Source organism: Nycticebus coucang, chromosome 9 (genome assembly GCF_027406575.1).
Source record: "Nycticebus coucang isolate mNycCou1 chromosome 9, mNycCou1.pri, whole genome shotgun sequence".
NCBI classification, from domain to species: Eukaryota; Metazoa; Chordata; class Mammalia; order Primates; family Lorisidae; genus Nycticebus; species Nycticebus coucang.
Window position 1 is genome coordinate 90,100,064 of NC_069788.1, and position 20,966 is coordinate 90,121,029.

The 20,966-nt window shown below is 34.6% G+C and overlaps 1 protein-coding gene across 6 annotated transcripts in view; it reads right to left on the reverse strand.

The window, feature by feature from the left end:
- PPP4R4 (protein phosphatase 4 regulatory subunit 4) overlaps positions 1 to 20,966 on the reverse strand; it is a 134,085-nt gene that overhangs the window by 22,234 nt on the left and 90,885 nt on the right. For all 6 annotated transcript variants that reach the window (XM_053602817.1, XM_053602815.1, XM_053602822.1 and 3 more), the window contains 9 exons: positions 19,120 to 19,197; positions 16,932 to 17,015; positions 16,122 to 16,304; positions 11,514 to 11,619; positions 9,866 to 10,013; positions 5,813 to 5,957; positions 3,416 to 3,457; positions 3,250 to 3,324; positions 241 to 310 (listed from right to left, as the gene is read on the reverse strand). In XM_053602817.1, the coding sequence (XP_053458792.1) occupies positions 241 to 310; positions 3,250 to 3,324; positions 3,416 to 3,457; positions 5,813 to 5,957; positions 9,866 to 10,013; positions 11,514 to 11,619; positions 16,122 to 16,304; positions 16,932 to 17,015; positions 19,120 to 19,197 (931 nt within the window). The remainder of the gene's footprint in view (positions 1 to 240; positions 311 to 3,249; positions 3,325 to 3,415; positions 3,458 to 5,812; positions 5,958 to 9,865; positions 10,014 to 11,513; positions 11,620 to 16,121; positions 16,305 to 16,931; positions 17,016 to 19,119; positions 19,198 to 20,966) is intronic.

The following is a 20,966-nucleotide window of genomic DNA, read 5'->3' on the forward strand; positions in this document are numbered from 1 at the left end:
AAACTTTAAGCTTTCCTCTTTTAAAGGATCTGAACCTCCACACTGATTCCTATCTTGTAGTCATGCATTTCTAACATCTGTACCACATTAAGCAGCTGATTTTCAAAAACAAATTTTGAAAAATGAAAGAAAGTAAAGCAATTTTCCATGTCAAATTAAAAAGTCAGCATGGTCTTTCAGAATACCCGCTTGCAACATAATTCTGTAACTGAACGATGAAGACTCCAAAGAACTACTTACGTTTCTTTTCAAACATTTTGTCACTCGTGGACCTTCCATCATTCTGCTGCTTTTCCTTTTCTAACTGTTCCTATTATTAAAACAGTATCTTAGAACTAAAGTTACAACTAAAGAGATTGAGGAAATTGTTCTGAGAAATTAAGCTTTAGAGATACAAATAAAGGTTCATAAAAACGTCTGAAAGAGGTACTGATTCTCATAATAGTGTCTAAAGAATTCAGGGTTCTTTCAGATTTGGCTCTTTTAACATCTACAGAATTGTGCTGTTGGGGGTTTATCAAACTAAAACAATGAGTCTAGTATCATTGTTATAGTGAGCCTTTATTTTCTAGAAAGTATTTACCAATTCTTCTTAGCAAAATATCTCTTACTATTGGTCATTTCAATTTCTGACTGTTAAATAGCAAAACTTGACATTTTTCTTTAAAAAAAAATTTAAAAAAGAAATAGTTTCTTAGACATTTACATTTTCAAATGCTTTACTTAAGCACACTATACATAGGAAAAGTATACAGATTATAAGTTTACAGCTCACTGAATTTTCCCAAAGTAAATATACCTGTCATAACCAGCTCTGACATCAAGAAACAAAACATTACCAAAACTTGTCCCAAATAAATAAGTAAGAAAATCAATGAACACAGCATCTTCTGAACAAGTGTGGTACAACCGACACGCATGGAACACCACCACATTCAACAAGTGGAAAACAAACATTCTTTTTAAGTACACATGTAAAATAAAGAAAAAGGTGGAGAAAACTGATAATTTCCACACTGACCTGGGCCACATAAAAAAAGAGTCAAATGGAAATTCTAAAGCACAACGCACATAAAAACTGAAAAATACTATTAGGTGGGTTTAACAGAATTGTCCATTTTCTCCATCTTCCCCTGTATTATTTTGATCATGTTAATCACAGTTATCTTGGAGTCCTTGTCTGCTTAACTCCAATACCAGAATCACTTCTGGGTCTTTTTCTATTGTTGGCTTTTGTCTTGGGCTTAGGTTATTTCATACTGAAAGTTTTTGAGAGCCTGCTTATTATCTACAGCTGCTACAACTGCCAATCTTGAACTTAACCTCCATCTTGGAAGACTGCCAAAATAATGCACTTTCCTTTTCAGAGGATTTCCACTGAAGTTTTTAATCTCATAGCATACATAAATTTTCAGCAGACAAAAAATATAAAAAATAACCAAATAGAAATTTTAGAAGTGAAATACACAATATTGGACATTTAAAAAATTCACTGGACAGGCTCAGCAGCTTCATGGAAATGACAGAGAAGAAGTTGGTGACACTGAAGATAGACCAACAAGTTACTCAGCACAGAATTTAAAAAAAAAATTAAAAAGAACAAAGCCTCATGGACCTATGGGACTGTGATAAAAGATTTAACATATGTGTAGCTGGAGACCCAAAAATAAGAGAGGGAGAAATTGGAGTAGAATGTCTATTTAAATAAAAAATGGCCTCAATTCCCCAAATTGGAAGAGTGATATACATTTATAGATTCAGTAGGCAACAGGGACATGCAATTTAAAAAACCATGAGATACAATTACGTACCCACTGTATGGCTAGAATTAAAAACACTAACCATATCAAGCATTTCAGATGACATGAGATAACTAAAGTTCTCCACTGTAGCCAATGGGAATGGAAAAAAGCTAGAACCACTTTGGAAAACACGTTGTTTTGGTTTTTGGTTTTTGTTTTGAGACACAGCCTCAAGCTGTTACCCTCGGTAGAGTGCTATGACATCACAGCTCACAGCAACCTCCAACTCCTTAGCTTAAGCGATTCTCTTGTCTCAGCCTCCCGAGGAGATGGGACTACAGGTGCCTGCCACAATGCCCTGCATTTTTTTTTTTTTTTTTGGCCGGGACTGGGTTTGAACCCACCACCTCCAGTATATGGGGCCAGCACCCTACTCCTTGAGCCACAGGTGCCGCCCCCGGATTTTTTTTTTTTTTTTTTAGTTGTAGTTGTCATTATTGTTTGGCAGGCCTGGGCTGGATTTGAATCCGCCAGCTCTGGTGTATGTGGCTGGGGCCTTAGCCACTTGAGCTATAGGAGCCGAGCCACGTTGTTTGTTTTTAAGTTAAGCATACCATATTAATCCAGCCATTTCTATTTCAGAAAATTTACCCAAGAGAAGCAAAAATACATCTACCCAAAGACTAATATTATTATTTTTTTTTTTTTGGCAGTTCTTGGCTGGGGCTGGGTTTAACCCAGCAACTCCAGCATATGGGGCTGGCGCCTTACTCCTTTGAGCCACCAGGCCACCCAAAGACTAACCTCTCTAATGTCATAGCAACTTTCTTTGTAATATCCCAAAACTAGAAGTAACCCAAATACCCACTAGGAGGTGAATGGATTAATAAATTGTCATATATCCATAATATGGACTACTACTCAGAAATAAAAAGGAATGACCTATTGATACATGCAACCTTATGGATGAATCTCAAATAATTACAATAATGGAAAAAAGGCATGATCAATAAAAGTATATAATACACAGTTAAATTTAAATAATTACAGAAAATGGAAACTAATCTATAGTGACAGAAACTAGATCAGAGGTTGATGGGGACAGTAGTAGGAAGAAATCGTGGATTACAAAGGGGCACGCAGAAACTCGGAGGAATGAAAATGTTTTATATTCTGATTGTGGCAATGGTTTCCCAAACATGTCAAAACTCATCAAATTGTGCACTTTAAATATAGGCAGTTGTTTGTCAATTGCTCTTCAATAAAGTAGTTTTCTTTTTCCCAAAGGCTCTCAAATATATAATAGTTTTCCTTCCATTTGATAGAAGAACAGATTTCAGAAAATTAGGACTCTTCTTTAGGCAAAGAGGGGGTGGAAATAGGGTTTGTTTGTTTTTTAAGGAAAAAAGAGTAGTATGAAATTGAAATAAATGATGTTTTAAGTTTAATTACAAAACAGTTAATACTGGCTTGAAAAGAGGGTAGGCGTGTTTGAGTGAAAACATACCATTTCTAAAAGAAGTAGTTCTTCTCTTTCTTTCTCTTGATCTAACAAATCTTTTTCATAAAACTTTTTCTGGAACTGTTTAAAATGAAATTGTGAAACATTAATGATAAGTTTCTGGCAATTTTCAAATATTCCTTTCAATATAAAGGAAAAAGAATACACTTACCGCATCCATAGACATTTCCATTCTGTCCAACTCTAATACAGTCTGTAAGAAAGTTTTAAAAATTATTCAGCAGCAATTAAATTAAATCAACCAATCATTTCTCAGAGATTTTTCAGAGGGTAGTTCCAGGAGGTGATGTTTGCAAATTCCATTATTTTATATAGTATTTATAATAACTTTGTACAGTACCACCAGGATCCATTTTACCTTTTAAAAGGTTTTAACCTTAAGAAGAGCAAGTCTAGAGGCGTATTTTAAATACTACCCACACGCAATTTAATTTCTAATAACTCCCAAGGTCAATCTTTTCAGAATTTTCAGAAATGTAATATAGCTTTTGCATTTTTGAAAAGTCTTTTCAGGTAAATATATATGAAGCAAGCTATCATTTCTCTTAAAATCCTTAGCTTCTTCCATAGAAATTTTTTATCATTATGACATTCTTAAGCAAAAGAAAAGATTTTCCTCTGAAAGTATTCTCTCAATTTACTATTTGTCTCTCACAATACACTGATTTGGAAAAAATTATTCCAATCAAACAAGAGTTAATCTAATCCAGGATTCTGTCTCTGATAGAGGGACAGTAGTTCTAACACTTATTCTAATGGCCCCAATAAAGTATATTTCTATATTCATATGACCAAAGCTATTCATTACACACATAAAATTTATTTAAAACTTTATTTTATGCTGAAATTTATGAAAACTTTACAATTTATGCTATGAAATACCCCCTTGTTAAAGTTACTTTCTAAATTATAAAAACCAGTTATAATAAACTATTCCATTTTTATCCCAAAGCCTTGTGTAGCTTCCTCAGAGGTTCCTGCACTAACAACTCATTATAATAATAAATTTTCATGGGACGGATTAACTCCACTACCTGAAACATACTTAAATTTAAGAGCTATACTCCAGAATAATGCACAGTAGATTAATAATAAATTAATTTAATGATATCACTGTTATACCTATATGACATTAACTTGTACCTATAGGAGATTAACTTATATAATATTATCTCTAAAATTAACAAATTCTTTGGGAAAGCTACTGTCCCATGGGCTCGGCGCCCATGGCTCAGTGGTTAGAGTGTTGGCCACATACACCAAGGCAGGATGGTTCGAATGCAGCCCAGGCCTGCTAAACGACAATGACAACAACAACAAAAAATAGCCGGGTGTTGTGGCGGGTGCCTGTAGTCCCAGCTGCTCGGGAGGCTGAGGCAAAAGAATTGCATAAACCCAGAAGTTAGAGGTTGCTGTGAGCTGTGTGCCCTCATGGCACTCTACCCAAGGGCGGTACAGTGAGACTCTGACTCTACAAAAAAAAGAAAGAAAGAAAAAGTTTCTCATAAAAAAATAAAAATTAAAAATAAAAGTTCCTCATGTGATATCTGTTAATTATTTTTAGAAAAAGGAGAAAAAAATAAGATTCCATTTTTTCTCGCCATCAATGCTAATTTATGACATTAATAAATTAATTTCTCTCACAACATATAAGTGCTCAAAAATTACCTGTTCCAAAGTTTACAATTGGATTCATAAAAGTAATCACTTTGACTTGATCTTATATAAATATTAGTTATACAGGGTGTCCATAAAGTTCATATGTAATTTAAAATAGTTTACTATTTCAAGATACCCTAGGTATTCAGCAAAATGAGTTCTTAAAGACTACAATGTATTTTAAGATTTAGTTCACTAATCCAAATTTTTACTGTCTTAGTGTTCCAACATTGCCAAACAACCAATATAAGACGATCTCATGGTGAAACAAACCATAAAATACAATAACGTAACATTACTTAAAAAGGAACGCACTCTTGTGTAGTTGCAGCTCAGCCTCTTACTCAAGTGACCTCAAGCAGACCTCTGAAGTAAGTCTGAGGGCCCTTCCGGGGCTAAATTTCTATAAAACACGACTTTCCCAATTTAACAACAAAGTTTTACTGGACTATAATCACTTAAAAATACAGTCTGGTGAATAAAGTAGTGATTATTATTGAACAGCATTCACTGAAAACCCAACATGTGCCAAACTCTCTGTCATACATTCATATTACCAGTGATAAAAGTTTAATAACTAAGCGCCAGGAGACTTCCGACTTGGGTCCTTCCCTTTGCCAGGAGCTCTGGTGCTTTTTACTCCTTTCGTATTCCTTTCTGTCTAATAAATTCTATCTTATCACTGAAATAAAAATAACTAAGTGCCCGTCAGATCTTTCCATTTGTGTACAGCTTATAACACACATAAACCAAATCATTTTCTCCTACCACTCCAGGAAGGATACAAATATTTTAACGTATAGCTCTTCTGTCAAGCTAAAATAGTGAAGTTACGATTAACATTACCTTAATGCAATAAATGCAACATGGAGACAAGAGTGATACTTACTTTTTTTACAATAGCCAGAACATCTTTATCTTTTTCTTGACATAGGAGTTTTCTTACACACATTTCTAATTGCTGAAGCAGATGCTTATCTGTAGGAATCTTCAGAGTAGATTTTACTTTGGGTAATAGGTAGCAAAGTTTCATTCTATAATAAATTACATAGTACTGACTTTGAGTAATTTTAATAACTCAAGAATAACAGTAACTCAACACTGAAAGAAAAATCAGGTTTTAGGTAGCCTGAGAGCTCACGTATTCACTTCTGGAGCACCTAGTATGAATCAAGCAGTCATCATTCTGGGTGCTGAGAGACACCAGAGAACAAAACCAATAAAATGCTCTCTTGGAGTTTACGTTCTAGAATGGTGGTAGAAAAGAAAGGAGAAACAAGTAAAATGTCTGTTAGATGTAAATGCAATAGAGAAAAATGAAATATGGAAAGATGAGGGAGTACCTGGAAAGGGGGATTCATCGGTTTTAATGCAGATGGTCAGAGAAGGTATCAGTGAAGGTTTTACTGAACAGGTAACATTTTAAGCAAAAACCTAAGGAAATTGAGGTCATAAGCCTCGTGAGCATCTAAAACAGAGCCGCAGTGCTCACAGCAGAGAGCTTGCCTCTGGTGTGGCCCCAAATTAGCCATCTGGCCATTGTGCCAAAGCAGAACATTGTCAAGGTAAGATCAGCAAGAGTCCTCAAAGCAGGAACAAGAGGCCTCGCAGGCCCCAGGAAGGAGACTGGCTTTTCTTCTGAGTGCAGTGAGAAACCATTGGAGGATTTTGAGCAGAGAGGTGAAGTAATCTACTTAAAGTTTTATAAGTAACATCTGGCTACTGTGTTGCATTAGACTAGAAGAAGAGAAACAACAGGAGAGGTCCTTGTAAGAATTCGGGCTAGAGGTGATGGTGGATTGAACCAGAGTGACAGCAGCAAAGGTGTCAAGAAGTGGTTAAGCAGGAGGAAGTGGGCTGAGGCGTTAGAGCTGAAGAGACAGAGAAAAAGGACTTATTCGAGGTTTTGACCTAAGCAAGTGGAAAGATGAAACGGTTATTTAATGAAATGGAGAAGACTACAGGAGGAGCAAAAGCAGTTAAGAAAGATCGGGATTTAATTTTAGACAGATGAAGTCTGAAATGCCGGACATTAAGTTAGATATTCCACGGAAATGCTAAGTGGGCAGTTGGCTCACTGAGTCTGCCGTCCAGGGTAGAAGTCTATTCTGGAGACAGTGAGGAATCTTCAGCATGCAGATGATACTTAATCCACAAATGAGACTGGAGAGATCCCTGAGGAACAAGTGCAGTTAGAGAAGAAAAGAGATAAAAGGATACGCACAGTCCAGGTACGATCGCAATCTAGATTGGGTTGAAAAGCAAGAAACAAGGAGTGAAGAAAGCCAGGGAGGTAAGAGGAAATTCGGCAACGAAAAGAAAACCTTTCCAGGAAGAGGCAGTTCAGAGGAAATGTTTGGCTTCACTAAACTAAAACTCTAATGCTTTGCCAGGCCTGGTTTTAGAGAGAGATGTTGGGTGATTATTTCATACGTGTTATCTTCACTCATTCATCTAAGAGCTCGCCACACTATTATTTTTTATTTCTATTGTAAGCCTTGAAACAACTAAATCCCACTTCTAAACTTTCCAGGACACTTTCTCAGACGAAGCTTTAGTTGACGGTTCTTCATACCCAGCAAAATTTGCTTGTTAGTCAAGTAAAAAAGGATAAAGTTCCTCCTCTGGAATTTGCAGCATTGTAAGTAGCAATAATAGCCTCAACCTCACTCAGAGCTCATCACGGATACTGCTAAGACTGGTAGTGCTTTCTCTAATTAAGGAGTCTCAATTTCCCCAAAGAGAATTTATTCATTTCTGGCAGCTGTGGAGAAGGGTTCTTTGAATAACAATAGTGTTTTCCCAGCCTTGATATCGTCTAAACTCAGTGAATTTAAATTTTAAACATTCACTTAAGGAAAAACAAAAACACTTAACAGTTGATGCAGACGTCATTCTTTATAACTCAAGCCGAGTCTAGAAAACACACATTCAGCAGAAGCTACACAAGCGGTCAATAGTGATTCACTTCTTATGAGACTCCTGGCCCATGAGACTATAACATTTTTGAAATTAGGGGCCATATCTTTCCGGTAAGCTAAATTCTTTATGTACATTATCTCAGTTATTTATACCTCAGAATACCTTCTGACATAGGTACTAAAGAAATCAATCCACAGACAGGTTTTGTTTGTAACTTCCCCATATATCTAGCATAGAGCTGGAACTTCAGCTCAGGCAGTTTGTGGCTCCAGAAACTGTCCTCCTAATCTACATAATGTGTCTGCCTAGCTCTACAGCATTCTGTAAAGGCTTTTACACCCCAAATCAGTTAGCATCCAGAGCTGTCAGACCCATTTCTTTTGGATGGCAGCTTCCCAAGGAGAAAAGTGAGAACCAAGACAGATTGTTCTACAATGATCTAATACCCAAAAAAGTCTCTGAGATTCGTGGAGTGCTATTTAATTAACCTTAATTTGGTTTCTGAATTGGCAGATTGCTTTCTCTTAGAATCAGTGCTATGCTATCAGTCACACTGGCCAGCGTAGAGATAATTTCATTCCTTCCAAATTATTTTTGTCAAATGCTTGGTAAGTGACAATTTATCATATTGGAAGTTGCTTTTCTAGAATCACAAGTTCAATTTACAAAATGTTAACAATATAGCTGGATCCATTAGTTGATCAAGAAGAGCTAAAATCTAGAGAATTACCAAGAGTATCTTTTCAATTTACGTTAAACATCAGGGATATGCTACCTCTCATTTACAAAGCACAGGTAAGATGTACAACAAAACTAAAGCCGACGCAGGTGTGCTTTCTGTATTTTATCACATAAAAGATAATAAAATAAAAACCAACCCCTAGATTATTCCCATGAACTAATGCTCATGAATTCTTAGGTTCAACTTTCAATATCTTTTGACAATTCTTCATGGTATATATCTCAACAGCAAGACAATTAACCTAAGCTAGCTTATTGCCCCACTAACTCTTCCTATTAAAAAGTAGTATAATGTTCTGCATATTGCCTACAATTAATGTCAACTATTTATAAAAGATACACATATGAATCTTTTAGATATATAAAACCAAGTGTGGCTACCATGTGCAAACTCATCAACGAGCTCTAGAGTATTTTGAGGGGAAGCCTTTGGACAACTGACTCTGACTGTCTCTCTTTCCTACACATCTGAATTCAAGTTCAGAAGAGAAACACAGGGCTTAGGACACAAAAATCTAATGGCTGAAAGTTTAAAATTCTTTTCATCCCATTATCAGACGCACAAATAGCTCTTAGGTAGTAATAATATACATGTACTAATGCCACTGTACTACACATTTAAAAATGGTTAAAATGGTGAATTCTATGTTATGTATATTTTCCCACAGTATATATAAAAAAGAAATAATATGCCCACTTGGGGAGGATAAAAAAGAACAAATTATATTCCGTATTTTTGTCAACTTCCAAGCAAGCCATTTTCAGGCCTGTTCCATCCAACTTAACAGTGAACCCGATCCAATTAACATTTATTGGCCTTCAAAAATGAAAGGCAGTTGACCATGGAAGGTAGGACAAAAACCTCAAACCAGCCCTACATCTCAGAATAAATGGGTCCTTAAAAATGGACAGATGCTCACCAAGCCAACTCTGAAGTGACAAGACAGCTGACTATTTTTTCTTTACTTTTAATGACAGATAACTTAATGATACTTCTTCCCCCTCCTCTGGTGCTGACATGTGTATCCAAAAGGCTAAAAAAGCTTGTCAATCTGGCTTCAACTCAACTGCTCTCGACCTGATAAAACAAAAGCTCGAAGACAGTGCTGAACAATGATGCTTCTCAGTCCTACTGACACTCACATTATTAATACCAAGAATTTCAAAGCAAGTGTAAAATCTTCAATTTTTTAATTGCCTAAAAAATGTTTTGTATATATTCACTATATTACATATATAATCAATACAATATTTTTGAATATTTTCTTTGATAACATACCTCACATTTGCTACTGGATCATGCGTCAATTCAATAGCAGGTAGAAAGAAATATTTACAAAAAAATGATTTGGAAAAGATCTCTATGATAAATTCACAGGTATCCAAAAATCGAAGTCTATTCCAATAACTTTTGCCTTGTCCCAGTTCTAGAAACAACACCAAAAATTAGCAAAAGTTAATTTTTCCTATATAAAATTACATGTGATAAAATTAGACATACAAAATCGTTACAAATGTGTTTATACCCACAGTTTGATTAGCAAATAGATAAGAGGAAAAGAAATCATATTATATGCCACAGATTTGTAGATTCCCAAATTGGATGATACCTCAAACCCAGCAAGTTTTATTAAACACTGCATTCAATTCCATAAGCATTTATTGACTATTCAATGACTATTATCTACTATTTTTGGATCACCCACCATATACATATTATCTTGTTTAACCCCTAAAAGCAACCCAATATGATTGCACACTTATTCCTCCAAAAGATAAGGCTACTGACATTTACAGAGGTTAAAAATCATATAGCTGGCAGGTGCGGAGCTAGAATTCAAATACAAGTCTAACTTCAAAATATTTAATCATCAAATTAAATGTCTCCTTAAAAATGCTTTGAAGAGAACAGTCATATATAAACAGTATTACTGGCAATAATTTAGGTCAACATTCAAAGGTTAATGTTTTTCTTTTTACATAAATGTTCAAAAATAAAGCCCAATACTAAAAGCCAAATAGAATCTTCTTTTGAAATAAAATATTTTAAATGTGAGGCCCTTCCAGTGAAAAATGAAAATTGCATTAAGATAGACTACAAAAAGACTAAAGTATACCAAGCATAATTTTTCTGACATGGAATTTTATGAAATAGCTCTTAATTTTTCAAAAAGTACTCCATACTTAAAATAGTAAACTCCAATAACCAGAAAATCCAATTATTGCCTATGTTGGATAATAAGAGCTTAATTAAAATAGTAAAACATTATAGACAAAGCAAGTATATAATAATTAACAAATGTAGCAAGTATATATACATATATACTTGTGTGTATATATATATATACACACATATATATATATATAAGCACATACATATATGTGTGTGGCAATTAACACTTTAACAAAAAGTTTTTGCTTTGATTTTAGCTCTTGACAAATTAAAATAAATTTGCATTTGTAAATTAACTTAGTTTCTTAAGCTAGATAAACTACCAGGCTCACCAGATTCACATTCATATGTATCATCGACTCTATTAAAGGGAAAATACCCACATTCTGTTAATTACATTAATATTGAAAACAGGACCATAAAGTAAGTGGTTAAATTCATGGATATTCTATTTATATTTTAGTTCCAAACGCTATTTCATCAGGGTAGAACCTGGGCTTTCAACATAAGTGCACATTCGCTTCACTTTTAAATTTTCAAGTGTAGAAATTCATACACTAAAGCTCAGAGTAATCATTTTTTTCATTCATCACACACCTCATCCTGCTAAAAATATTTCTAAAAAACAAAAATCAGCCTACAAAACTAAAATCACACCATAGATATTTACCAACATCAGCCTAATAAATTAGATCTAACTAAGCCCAACTAGTTTATCTTCTTTTTTTGAAGGTAAGAGACAACGATTACTTACGTTCAATTAATTTTTGAATGACCTCATGTCTCTGTTCCTGTTTACGATTGTAACGTAGAAAAATGCACAGAGTTCGTGAAGCTGCCTTTTGGACAGGTAAGACATTCTTAAAAAAATAAAGAAGACAATTACACTAGACTAGTATCATTATACTTCCTAAATAATTTGGCCCCATCAAACTGATCTTAAGCTGCCAGCTAAAAGTAAGAGGAATGTTTTACTTCTTCTCAAATTACTGAATTTGTATCTTTTTGGAAGTGTCTTCAATATTTAATATTACTATCACTCAGGCAAATCAACTAATCTATCATATTACAAAGTTAATTTAATTTGGCACAGAAATGTATAAATCATCCAGATTTTGTTCACCTCATCTTAAGTGATATTCTCCTAAAATACACCTCTTCCATTTGTTGTTTTAGTCATTCCCTAGACTTACATCACAAATTCAACAAATATTTGTTAGAACGTAACCATGTATCAGGTACATTCCCTAAAATGGTGCCACTTCTAAATTATAAATTGAGAGATTCATGATAGGTTATACTCTTTGATATTCTGGCTTAATTCTGTTTTTCAATCTCAATGTCATTCATGAATCATGGATCCAAATAAAGCTTAGAATCCAAAGGACACCACGTCAATCACTCTTGCCAGTATTCCAAACCCCTTTATCCTTTGAGTTTCTTTCGTACCGCTAGAAAGAACCTTAATTCTAAATGAAAGCAATCATTTATCTTTACTAGGTGTGGGATCAAATTATGTATGAGGGAAAAACCTCTCAACTAGGCATATCATGTCCAGTATAAATCCATGTTCACTATCTAGACTTACACACAAATATTCAATTCAGACTATTATAGTGGGGATCCTTGAAATTTAAGTAGAATAGAACTTAATATTGTTGAGACAGTAGTGCCTGCTATCTCCTCTCCTGTTATATTTTATGCAAGCTATTGTGTGCAATTTGTATGTTTTTAATCTTCTGAATGTGAAAACAGGATATTGTTATAATTTAGAGCAGAAAATTTAAGACATATAAACAAAACATGACTGGCCTTAAGAAAAATGAATTTCAGATAAAAGGTCAACTAAAAAGCATGTTACTCTTTGATTTCATATATATACTGATAGAATTTCAAATGCCAGTTGTATGAAAATAAGTACATTTTGGACCTCATATATAACGCATATTATACTTTGTAGTATAAGGTAAGTGTTCTTTTGGGACAGAAATCAAAGAATAAATGTAATCAGGTCAAAAACACATAAACCCCATTTTGAAGAGGTTATAACAACTTGAGCAAAAAAAATGCAATTAATTAAAATGTTATTTAATTTTTTAAAATGAGTCTAAAAGAATGAGACATACATAACATCAAAAACAAAATTCGTCTGTTACCATTAAAAGTAGCTGCTACAACAACTTCTAACTCTAAAAATGGATAATTAGAGGGCAAGAATTCATTTTGTCTTTTACACTAGGAAATGTAGCTCAGGGTAATTAAATAACACATGTGGATGTGATGTGGATATTTGAAAAATATCACCATCAAATCTGCATAAGCAATGAAGGAGTTTTTAAAAATCACTCTTTTGCAAGTGCTAATTAAATAACTGATTCAAACAAAAGGAGCATCAACAGATGCTCAAACTAATGAGTGAAAGGCTGATGACAAACTGGATATTCAGAGGGTTGAAGTATCAGCTGTGGATCACAACACAGATCACAGGGCTGTCACCACCTGCATGACCACTCTTAGCTCACTTACAGTAGGACAAACATCCATATATGATGTCATGTAAAATACACAGCACACTCATGAAGTATTCTTGCCAAAATGTTTAACCTAATTCTCAGCAAGCCTTCAAACCTAACCTCCATTTTATAAGAAACATGGAGAATAGATGAAGAATCAATCTGACAAAGAGTTGGAATATTCTATAGGAAAACTACTTAGTCTCTTTCACAATTCAGTATCATGAGACAGTAGGTGGTGAGAGAACAGGGATATCTTCTAAATTAAAAGATACTGAAAAGATGTAACAGCCAAAAAGCAAGGTATGGATCTTGACTGGATTCTAAGTGGAGTAAAACAACTGCAAAATATATTTGTGGAATAATGGTGTTCACTATATGGTATAATGGGGTGTGTTATAATATTTTCTTTGCCTTTCTGTACCTTTTCGTTTTTTTCATAATGAAAGTAGGAAACGCAGGCTCGTGTGTCACTCCTTTCCTCAAAACCTTCCCAAGACTTCTCCTGTCTCAGAAAATAGTCCAAGGCCTTATCACAGCCTTCAAGGACCTGTGTGCTCTGGACCCTGTCACCTGTCTAGCCTCAGCTCTCTTCCCTACCACTTGCCACACCAGCCTCCTTGCTGTTCCTCACACACCCAAGCACATGCTACGTCGTACGCTTGCAGTTACTATCCCCTTTGCCTGGATCACCTGTCTTTCAGATATCCTCATGGCTCATTGCCTCTCTGTTCAAGCCTCCACACGAAGTATACTTGGTCCTGACCCCTGTATTCACAATGGCATTCTACCAGCCTCCATTATTTTCTTCTCCTCAACTCTGTTTTATAGTTCTTCACTGCACTTCTCATTCCTGATATATGATGTCTTTGTTTATTGTAAGACATAGATCTTAATTGGACCCTATAAAGATTAAAACAACTGTAAAATACATTTGGAGGATAATTGACAGAATTTTAATATGGTCTGGATATTAGATGATATTAAAGAATAACTGTTAATTCTGTTAAATAGCGGTTTATAGAAGGCCCCTAAAAGAACATAAATTCTCTTTCGTCCACTATTATATTCCTGGCACCTAGAATAGAGCTTAGCACATAGTAAGCCCCCAGTAAGTTTTACTGCATGAATGAACAAATGAATATTCTGACCATTAGGTATAGAGCTAAAAATACAAATCTTTTTTTATTTGTAGCCTCGGTGAGAATGGAAAACCTGCTATAATAATCATGTATTTCCTTTATAGTATGGAATTAGCTCCGTGTAAAAGAAAACAAGTAAAACAAACATCTTAGGGCTTAAAAGTACTTGTCCACGTTATACATTGTAAATCATTTCTTTTTCCTGATAAGAGAAGCTAAGAATGCAGAATATTTATGTATCCGCAGCTTCCTAAACACAAACATGCCTACTGAGTTAATTAGGTTGAGGCCAGAAATGAAAATTAAACTTGACAGCATCTGTTATCACCACCTGTCAATATGTTTATTTATTATTTTATAATTTCTCACTCCCACCACCACTACTTTAGAATGCAAGCTCCATTAGAGCAGGATTCTCTCTGTTTTGCTCAGTTGTATGTCCTCAGGTCTTAGAACAATGCCTAACACATAGGAGGCACTCAATAACTAACTGCTGAATAACATTCATAAATAAATTTCTGTTCAATTCTATGTGAAATGTCATATGTGGTACATTCATGCTATGAAATGTAAAAATGATAAGCATGCCATCGTTGTCATAACCACTTTTTAAGATTGCTGCAATATAACCTTTAGTCCCTAGGCTTTCCTTTGATATGTGAAATAAACGTGGAGGGGTGTTAGTTAATAAAATGTAAGCCTATTACTTTTTTTTATTTAAATTGTAAATAACACTAATGATACAATTTTTTAAGCTTTGAAGCTGAAATCAATTTTGAGTTTTTGAGATGGGTGCTAGAATTTAGCATCTCTCTTTTACTGAGAACAAACAATGAGAATTTAACATGCTTTTTTAGCAAATACATGGAACTTTTTTATACCTAAAAAATGATAATGGACGCCATATTAAATATGTAGTGAACTATGAGATAAATAATGCTCTCTGAAAATTTTTGTGGAAAAGTGGACTAACTTTATGGGAAGGTGTAAGCAGCACCTTGTTTGAGGGATGAGTCCTTTTCTTAATTTGACTCTAATTGTAAGGTTACCCATAATAGGACATCCACGTTTTGGTTACAAACTTCATCTGTTCCGTAGCCACTCTTCAGGTACCATAAAAGAAAAGGTAACCAAAGTAATATTTTTTTTTCTTTTTTTTTTTGGCTGGGGCTGGGTTTGAACCTGCCGCCTCTGGCATATGGGGCCAGCACCCTACTCCTCTGAGCCACAGGCACCGCCCAACCAAACTAATATTAAGAAGCTCAAGGACTATTTCAAATGTAAGAGATGCCTTGGCAAAATGGCACAGCTAAAGTTAAGACACGGAGGCTATGGGTACTCCAAAGGTGCAAGTCAGGGCAGAAGGTCCTTTGTATAGTTAAGACCACTGAGTTTTACCAATCTTCCTCTCAAAGAAGGTTTGAAATGTGTCTAATTTATACCGTCCCCGGCAGTATATAAGCAAAGGGTAAGTCAAAGTGCCCCCTGTTGATTCTCTCTCCAGGAAGGGAGAAGATGCTCAGAGAAAGGACTAGCGAACAAGGAAAGGGAAACTGGACCTTCCTTCTCCAGACCTGGGAAGATGATGTCCTCCTAGACAGAACTGAATGAACTGAGTTTGACGTACATTTTGAGAATGTGAAGAATTTAGCAATTCCAAAACCAACCATGAGTTCAAAAGAATAAAATGAAAGATATGGTACTCACATTTGTCATCATGATTGTGAACATTCTTTGCAAGAAGCGATAATATATCTGATCACTTGATATGACATGTGGCAGACAGGCATATTTCTGTAGCAGCTTCTCGTGAGTTCTCCATTTTAAAGAGGCTGCAGCTCGCTGTTCAGCGGCTGTGAGTGCTGGAATCAAATCAGGCAGAGAGGATAACTAAAAAAGAAACATCGGAAGAATCAATTATAATTAAATCAATCAATCTCAGCATTCGGTAAAATTATTCTGTCTTATACACACATACAATACACCTGCTCATTTCAGAATTTAGGAGGCATCTCATTTCTTACAAGGAGGTAATGATCTGGTGAAATCAATCACTTCTTTAAAAACTCCATAAATAAAATTTATGGTTCCTGGAAACCAAATGTTAAAAGGCAGACGAGAACTTAATCATTCTTCCTGTCAGACTGGCTACCATAGTAACTATTCTAACTAAAATAAATTTGTTAACAAGTGTCGACCTTCTAACTTCCTACCTTTTGTCCTCACTATGTGCTATTTTTGGAATAATCATTAATGTTTATTAAAAAATGAAAATACAAACATAAACTCCAAAGGCAAAAAATAAGAATCATAGTAATATATGAATTGTTGATGTAAGAATTGTAAAGGAAATTCAAGCAGTTCACACTCCCACGGACTTTTACTGAGCACCTACTATGTGACAAGCACGACTTTAAATACTTTCCATACATTCTTTTCATTGATTCCTCACAACAACCCTGCAGCGTAGGACAACACGTATAAAGTTCAGAAATGTTGTTGAAAGATGGGATTTACCTTATTTTCTTGAACACTGCTCTCTCCACCAGTAGACATAAGTTCCAAGATTTCTGGAAGATGATCTATAAGAGCATCTAGAACCTTTTAATGGAGATATTCATTATCTTATAGTAATTACTATGTTTCTCCAGATTAGTTAACTCCACACATCAATTTCTACACAGTGATAGTGCTTTTTACCCAACAACATTTTGGGAATTTCTATTCTCTTACTCTGCCATCTTCTTTTTGGAAAGTCTTAGAAACATGATCAACTGCTTACTCAATCTGCCTTCTACCTAGTGTACCTGTCTTCTACACAACTAACATGCTCAAAACTGCCTCCCAACTTTTGAAAGGCACTTTCAATCAGGTAATACACACAGTAATTTCAAAATATTGATGATTTGAGCTTTGTCAAACTACAGTCGTTTAGATGAATGGGATCTACTAAATATAGTATCAAAACAAAAGTATTTTAAAGCTTTCACAAGTACATACTAGATTATAAAATACTTCCCAAACAATGCTAAGAGAAAAAATATATAAAATGTGATATATAATTATGTAAAATGAAAACCTTTATATGAAGAAACAGAGTAACATTTACATAGAAAAATTAAAAAATGTAAAAAAATAGTAACCGTGACTGGAATTAAAAGTACTCTTTTGTCCACTTAGGAGCACTTCCTAAATTTTCCTTAATAAACACATGTTCATATACTAAATTTTGAAACTGAATATATTTTAAATCCTGGCATTTTTAAAGATCTTCCCAGTATCCAGTCTATAATACAATGACTTGAAGCCTCTGTGACTAGCCAGATGAAAGAATTCATGCAATTCCCAAGAAGCAAGGTGGGGGGGGAAGGCATTGATATTAGGTTATTAAGTAAGAAATGCCCGATTTCCTTAAGTACTAAGTTTGTCAGTTGATATTTTTAACATTTCACTTTGATACTTGTTTTATTATTATTATTATTATTATTATTGTGACGGTACGTCTTCATTCTTTCAAATGCACATTTTGGCTTGGATTATCTTTTAATTTTTTTTACAGCAGTTTTTGTGAAACCATGGTTAAGTCAAAAATGTATGTTATTTTTTAATATGAATTCCATCGTAGTACCAATGGAGCACTGACAGCTTGAACTATCAAGCTATTTTGGAAAGATGTGGCTAATGAATGCACAGTACATCAATGATTTGAGAAGTTCCACTCTGGTGACTTTAATCTTGAAAATGAGCCACGTGGGCAACCTGAGACCAACATGGATAATGATGAGCTGAAAGCTGTCGTGGGAACAAATCCATCTCAACCTATACGTAAATTAGCAGCAAGGTTTGACATTACTATTCCAACAATATCAAACCATCTGAAGTAAATCAGCAATGTAAAGAAGCTGGATAGATGGGTTATGCATGAATTAAATAAGCATCAGAAGAGAAATCACCTTGAAGTAGGCCTTTCTTTGTTGTCATGAAATAAAGGTGAACTATTTCTATGCCTTATTATTACATGTGATGAAAAATGTTTTCTTTTTTACAATCACAAGCATTCAGCACAACAGTTGGATGAAGATGAAGTGCTGAAACACAGTCCAAGACCAGATAGTCATCAGGAAATGCTAACGGTGTCTGTTTGGTGGTCTGGTATTATCCACTACAGATTCCTGAAACCTGGTCAACTGAGGACAGCAAATGTCTGCTGCCACCAAGGAACAACACAATGAGGATGCTTAAGAATAAGCAGCCAAAATTGGTCAACAGACACAGGCCAACCCTCTTGCAAGACAACACTGTCACACAAACAATGCTGCTCCCACTACAGAAGCTGGACTTGGAAACTTTCTGGCATCCATTGTATTTACCAGAACTTGCACCAACTGACCATTCCTTCTGGGGTCTGGACCACTTCTTGCAAGGAGAAACATTCCATTCCCAACAAGCTGTGGAAACACCTTTCTAAATTTCATCACCACTCACTCTCCAGGCTTCTTCACTGCTGGTATATACAAGCTACTATTAAGATGGCAAAACTGCGTTGACAGTTTCGGCATATACTTTGATTAATTGTACTGCTTCTTGTTTGAGAATATAATAAACTAAATTTTTGATTCGAAACCAGACATTTCATATTTAATGACCCAATATATTTGGATTTAACTTAAAAGAAGTAAAAGCCAAAGAGTAAGAAGATTATTACCTCCAGTGATTCGTCTTGTAATAATGTTATTAGTTCTTTATGTATTAAATATACTCCAGAATTCAGAAGTTTAGACACCTAAAATGTAGCAATAAAGTCTCTCAGATTTGAGACTACTACACATACACAGGTTAAAGTAATAATTTTTTTTTAAAATACACCCTTGTTAGATACTTCTTCTAAAAATAAAACAAGGTTGTAACACAAAAATGAAATTAGATTTCTAGAAAAATTAGTTGTATACATAACTAGCTTTTTAGCCTGTTTTATGGCATTCTGGAGTGATAGGAAGGTACGCATATATGGGGGAGGAAATACGGGATAGGATTTACCAGTGTTGTAAGTTCCACATCACAAGCAATAACAAGCCCATGGATGCCTCCAGTTCACATTGCAACGTTTTACAAGAACCAACAGGATCTTAAAGGATATCCCAGGCATATCAGTTCAGAACTTCCCAGAGGGCAACTTTTACTAATAGCCGACAGTAATAGCAAGGTAGTAATAACTCCTGTGGAGGCAAAATGAGTTTCCTTTTCCTCATCAAAGACTTTAGAAGGCTTTGAGAGAAGTTGGGAGAGTCCAGAATAATCCAGCTCCCCTTATAAATAGTTTTTTTCCTTCCAAACTCAGAGGTCACAATGGGAGATTCACCAGTTTCTACTTCACTTTGTTTTTTTTTTTTTTAAAGAAATATTGGGCTTGAGTAAAGTCCTATTTGAAAGAAGAAAATAGTTCCTGGATAAAGAAAGTGTTTTAAAATCCTTTGCTCTAACAGTGTTGTTTTTGACTTGTTGGAACTATTTTCAGAATAATATTTTTCTGAAAAATAAGAATAAAGTTAGGACACAGTAAAGCAATGATCAGAATCTAGAATTAACACTTAGAAAAATTTAAATCTACCAGTGACTTTTCATTATTTAAATTTTTTAAAAATGAAATAATGATTTGTTTCATTATTTAGAAGGACAACCACCCTTCATCGCACGGAGTGGAACATCATCCTTAGCCTACCTAGATGATACGATTATGAAAACATGGAAACTAGCCACCTAGCAAATTTCTAGATCAATATCAGCAAGCTCTCTTTTATCAGTGAATATTTTTATATACACATATAAATTCTCATATTTTTATTTATATGGTGTTATATCATGTCCACTATAAAACATAACTAAAATTAAATATTGAAGTGATGAGATAAAAATAAACAAGTATAAAGTCTCTTGTTCTCAAACTCCAATCTTGTGCAATCCTTTCTGGAGAATGCCAATCTAGCAAATACACGTGTACATGGTAACCAAGCCTAAAGAAGCACTTAATGTATCTTGGAGATGAATATCCTGCTTAGCTTTCTACAGCTCTCTGCCCTCTCTTCTCATCCAAAATAAGATATTTTAGAGGTACATGTATAATTGAGGATTTAGAGGATGATATAATTGTACAAAATTGTTTTAAGTAATGGTACCTTAAAGTGAATATTTCCTAGATTTGGTATTATAAATACATGCTTCATTCATACCAGTTAGAACGTTCTTTTAAAGAAGTAAAGACTGCCATCCAACAGCCAAAAGAATCGTAAGCAACATTTATAATGATGCCATGGATACCCTGCACATTTTCAGCTAATCTAAGGGTGCTTTGACATAAGAACATAATGCAAGGAAGAGGGTGAACTATTCTTATTAAGAATAAGAATTTATTATACCACTTATAAAGAAAGAAAATACTTTATGACGCCCCTTATAAAGAAATTTTTATATGACAGTTTTGAAGTTGACAAGTTATAGTTTATACATATTTACTGCAACTACACCATACATGCACTTATTGCAATCAGCCAAGAA